Source organism: Cyprinodon variegatus, unplaced genomic scaffold, assembly GCF_000732505.1.
Source record: "Cyprinodon variegatus isolate N-32 unplaced genomic scaffold, C_variegatus-1.0 Scaffold1047, whole genome shotgun sequence".
NCBI lineage: Eukaryota > Metazoa > Chordata > Actinopteri > Cyprinodontiformes > Cyprinodontidae > Cyprinodon > Cyprinodon variegatus.
In genome coordinates this window covers 46,959-48,144 of record NW_015151500.1, presented here as the reverse complement: position 1 = coordinate 48,144, position 1,186 = coordinate 46,959, and the positions used below count along the sequence as shown (strand labels likewise).

Below are 1,186 nucleotides of genomic sequence, written 5' to 3'. Positions count from 1 at the left end.
TCTTGAAAAAATCCTCGAGCAAAGATTTCATGCTTTTTTCTTCATCCTTCTTTGCAATTAGTTCAGTGAAAGGAAGAGACACTAAAGCCGTTATGTCCTTGTTGGATTTTCTTTCAGCCCAATCAATCATGAACATTCTTGTCTGGAATGTTTTGCCAATACCTGGGACTCCTTTCATGAGCACTGTTCTAGTTTTATTTTCAGAAAACAATTTACTGTATTTGACTTGGCTCCATTTCTCTTTATCATCAAATATCCCAATTTCAGAGAGTTTTTGGTCATTTTTATATCGACTCAGCTCCTCAAGAATAACTTTCTTCAGGTCATCACTTCCCTTAGTATTGTCTCCTGTCATTGAAAAATACATGATAAATGCACATCAAAAATAAGAATAACTTTTATAAATAGTTACATTTTAAAGAAATCCTATTGTAAAAAAATTATTTTTAGAAATAATCTGTATTTCTTCTTGGCAACAAGCTTAACTCAGCCTGGCATAAGATTCACTGAGCAAATTAATATATTTACCACATGAATTACATTTCTGTCATCAAAAAAAATAATACTGTCAGATCCTGAAGTAATGAGACATTGTGAATATTGATTATAGTACCACGGAATTTATGTTACTTCCACAGTTATACTACCTAATGAATATTTTCCTCTATTTTAGACATTGCAACATATGATAAATGTATTACAGCAGATAAGACACCAACTAATGAATACTATCCCACAAAACCCTAATTGGAAATCGATTAAGAAGGAAAAAAAGAAATTATAACAAACCAGGTAATTAGAAATTGAAATTTGATGTTAACATTTCTTTTTTATATCTGGTAAAAACGGTGAATAACAAAGGGATATACCTATAATTATGTTAGAGCCTCCTTGTTTGAACAAAAGTTTTTTTTGTTTTAATGATTATTTCTGCTGAGCTACAGTATTCAAAGATCAAGTGAAAATACAGTAATAAATATGCATTTCCTTGATGTTGATACTGATTTCACATAGTTTATTTTAAAAGATTGATAACATTATACACCTTTTACTCTGCATGTTTTTTTTCTTTCTTTCCATACTAATTACCATACAGCTTTAAATTTTGTCTATAGGATAACAGAATTTTTTAATAGAAAATCAATTTTTTTTAAGGAGCTGTTTTACCAAACAGTGCACCCCCCCC

At 29.9% G+C, this 1,186-nt stretch overlaps 1 protein-coding gene across 1 annotated transcript in view; it reads right to left on the bottom strand.

Annotated features, from left to right (window-relative positions):
• Nucleotides 1-1,186, bottom strand: part of LOC107101039 (NLR family member X1-like) — a 7,698-nt gene that overhangs the window by 1,844 nt on the left and 4,668 nt on the right. Inside the window, exon 3 of the mRNA XM_015399793.1 lies at nt 21-348. Coding sequence (XP_015255279.1) covers nt 21-348 — 328 coding nt within the window. The remainder of the gene's footprint in view (nt 1-20; nt 349-1,186) is intronic.